Source organism: Cupressus sempervirens, chromosome 4 (genome assembly GCF_028749045.1).
Source record: "Cupressus sempervirens isolate cs-2001-9-10 chromosome 4, ASM2874904v1, whole genome shotgun sequence".
Taxonomy (NCBI): domain Eukaryota; kingdom Viridiplantae; phylum Streptophyta; class Pinopsida; order Cupressales; family Cupressaceae; genus Cupressus; species Cupressus sempervirens.
This window is the reverse complement of record NC_143121.1, coordinates 690,810,581-690,814,102: the sequence shown is the minus strand read 5'-3', so window position 1 is coordinate 690,814,102 and position 3,522 is coordinate 690,810,581. Positions and strand designations below refer to the sequence as shown.

At 39.0% G+C, this 3,522-nt stretch overlaps 1 protein-coding gene across 1 annotated transcript; it reads left to right on the top strand.

Annotated features, from left to right (window-relative positions):
* Positions 1-207: 207 nt before the first annotated feature.
* LOC149563157 (cysteine-rich receptor-like protein kinase 25) lies at positions 208-2,960 on the top strand. The gene is made up of 7 exons (XM_089826551.1): positions 208-984; positions 1,063-1,194; positions 1,298-1,443; positions 1,538-1,748; positions 1,831-2,065; positions 2,170-2,320; positions 2,424-2,960. The coding sequence occupies exons 1-7, from the start codon at positions 393-395 to the stop codon at positions 2,790-2,792; spliced, it is 1,836 nt and encodes a 611-aa protein (XP_089682677.1). The 5' UTR covers positions 208-392; the 3' UTR covers positions 2,793-2,960.
* The last annotated feature ends 562 nt before the right edge of the window (positions 2,961-3,522 follow it).

Below are 3,522 nucleotides of genomic sequence, written 5' to 3'. Positions count from 1 at the left end.
CTACTGTCAGAACTCCTGATCTATATTTTGATCTATGTGTTAGGGATTAGTTTTAACAATTTTTATTTGAATAAATGTATTGGCTGAATAGCAATTTGTAGTTGGAATAATATATCAGTTTTTTTTCTCTACAGTAAAACAGAGCCTTCCTTGTTTTGAATATTATCATTTTTTTTTATTGTATTGCTGCTGTTGTTTGAATCCTACAAGCAAATATTCTGTGAATCTGAACCAAGTTATGTCGGATCTGTTCACAAATACATCTGTGCGTTCTGGGTTTAAGACATCTTCATTTGGTCAAACGCCCAACAAGATCTATGGCCTTCTACAGTGTTTTGGGAATTTATCAGCACAGAAATGCTTAGAATGTGCAGAGCAACAATAGCTCTCTTATGGAAGTTTGCGCCAACAACATAGGCGGACTGGTATTGATGGATGACTGCTTTCTTCGTTATGACAACTCCAATTTCATTTCAACACTAAATACCAACCCATATGTTTACCTGTGGAACCCCGGGGAAGTCTCAGGCAACGTGGAATATGATTTCAAGTCCACAACCGCAACTCTTCTCTCCAACCTCTCTAGTGTGGCTTACAACCCTGCAAATAGGCGATTCGCCATGGGATCGGCCAACTACTCTACATCCCAATTTGTGTACGTTCTCGTTCAGTGTTGGAGATATTTACCCGTCAGCGATTGCAGACAATGCTTGTTTAAAGTCAGGAATGTTGTGCAGGATTGCTGTTCTAAGAACAAAGGAGGTCGGGCTCTGTTAGGAAGCTGTGTGGTGAGATTTGAGTCAGACTCATTTTTTGGCACTCCAGATGTATCTTCACCACAAGCTTCCCCACCGACTCCAACAACTTCTCCACCTCCCGTAGAAAGCCGAACTCCAAGTACACCTGCGCAACCCCCAACAGAAAGGCAGACTCCAACAACTGTGGAATCTCCCACAGCCGGAGGCGGCCAAACCCAATCAGAGAGTAAGCACAGCCACCTCATTTTATGTTTGTTGAATTGTATCTTTGATATGTTAATATTGAACAGAGTGTACACTGCAGAGAATGGCTCAATAGAACCCATCATTTTGGGAGTTGTGGGAGGCTTGATTATGCTTTTAGTTGTTTGTCTCACCGCAATGAGGAAAAGACTGAAGTCTGTCATTTTTGCGACCCCAGTTACCCGCAATGAAGGTGCTGCTTCCAATTATTTCATCTTTGTATTTAATTTTCTTCTTTGTTGGTTTTAGCTTAACAATAGATTTTCTAAGCTTTACCAGTTTTCAATTCTGTACAGAAAGGCATGGATATTCAGCTGACTCGGGGTTACTGATGCACGAGCATCAACATTTCATCATGAGCTTTGAGGAATTGGCAGAAGCCACACATAATTTTCATGAAAACAAGAAGCTTGGAGAGGGGGGGTTTGGACCAGTATACAGAGTGAGGCAGCTATTGTCTATCCTTGACCTGAATTAACAGCATAGATGAAACAGGCTATTGTGGGTCGAGCTCTAAATTTGTTCATATCTTTCAGGGAACCACAAGAGACGGAAAGCAAATGGCAGTTAAAAAGCTGTCTGCTAGATCTACTCAAGGTAAGAGAGAATTTATGAATGAAGTGAAGCTTATGGCCAATGTTCAGCACCGGAACCTTGTGAAGCTGTTGGGATGTTGTGCTGAGGGAGATGAGAGGTTGCTTATTTATGAGTATTTCCCCAATAAGAGCCTAGACACTTTTCTCTTTGGTAAGGTACTTTCTCTCTTAATTCCTTATATATTTGATGTTGCAGACTTCTTGAAGAGTGATAGATAGAATTGGGGTTACAGATCGAGAAAAGCGTAGACTGCTAAATTGGGAAAAACGCTATAACATCATCACTGGGATTGCTCGAGGTCTTCTCTATCTTCATGAAGACTCACAGATGAAAATCATTCACAGAGATATTAAAGCAAACAATATCTTACTTGACGACATAGTCAATGCTAAAATAGCAGACTTTGGGTTAGCCAGACTTTTCCCCGAGGATGAGACACACATCCAAACAAGAATCGCAGGCACATTGTAAGCACCCAAATGCTGATAATATCTATTTGCTTCTGATTTCCAATTGAAAGTAATTAATCTTTGTATTTTTTCTGATTAGGGTTTTGTAATTTGTGGTGCAGCGGTTACATGGCTCCAGAGTATGCAATGCGAGGACGGCTGTCAGTTAAGGCCAACGTTTATAGCTTTGGCGTGCTCCTGCTTGAGGTTTTGAGCGGAAGGAAAAACTCAGATGTCCATTTAGAGGAAGGAATGCAAAACTTATCAGAATGGGTATCAAATTGAATTTACCACTATATATTTGCTCTCAACAATGGTTTTTCAATTTCAGACTCCGAACTGAAAAAGAAGTGATGTCTGATTTGTGATGATGCAGGCATGGAGACTGTATTTGGGAGGAGATGCGATAACTATGGTTGAGTCAGCAGTAGGAGAGAACTGCCCACGGGATCTGGCGGTACGATGCATTCATGTTGCGCTGTTGTGTGTACAAGCTGATGCGGCACATCGTCCGGTTATGTCGAATGTGATTCCGATGATATCGAGCAAGTCGGTGAGACTGCCAAATCCCAAAAAGCCAGCGTTTTTTAATGGATCAGATTCAGGGAAAGGAGTGGGATTAGAAAGGCATGAAAAGGGAACGCCGACATTTACAGAGTCGCAGGCGTCTGGTACGACTGCTTCGTCTGCCTCGGGCGTTCCATCTGTAAATGAAATCTCCATTACCGATGCGGGACCAAGATAAGGAGGGTACGTATTGACATTTTGATTATGACTGCTGTTAGATTTATGTTTAGGGGAGACGATATGTAGATATAGCAATCCAATTTAAGGTTCATCAGATATTTCCATGAAATTTTGAAATCACCTTTAATCGTCTATATTAGTTCAATCTTCCATTTCTAGGGATCAATTCCTTATATTTTGTATTTTTTTTGTTAGTCATTGTTTTGATAGTGAGGATTAAGGCTGATATTAATATGATTTTTTAAGGAGTGTTTTTATATTGAAAAAGGAGAGTAGTTGAGTTTGTATTGTTCATTAGTTATGTTGTTTATTTATTAGTACAGATTTTGTCTAATGCTTGTACTAATCGGGCAACCTCCTAGAAAGAAAATCACTTTTTTAATATAAAAATATACTTATTTTGTTATCGTGTATAGTTAATTTATTTATTTTGAATGGGTGTCTAACAAGTACGCTATTGTTCATATTTTGTATAGACAATTATTTTATTTGGCCGTCACTTTTCTAGTTTGGAGTTGTAGTTGTTTCTCTTATAACTAATCTATTTATAGCCTTTAATTTGTCTTTGTAATAATTTGTTTTCAACCAATAAGATGTGTTAGATTGTGGTGACGGATCAAGAAAGTACTTTACATACTTAATAAATTTTTTAAGATTCGGAGAATCGCCTCGGGAAAAAATATTTTGGGCCTTATTTTATCGAAATTTTGGGTCGACATGTAATTATT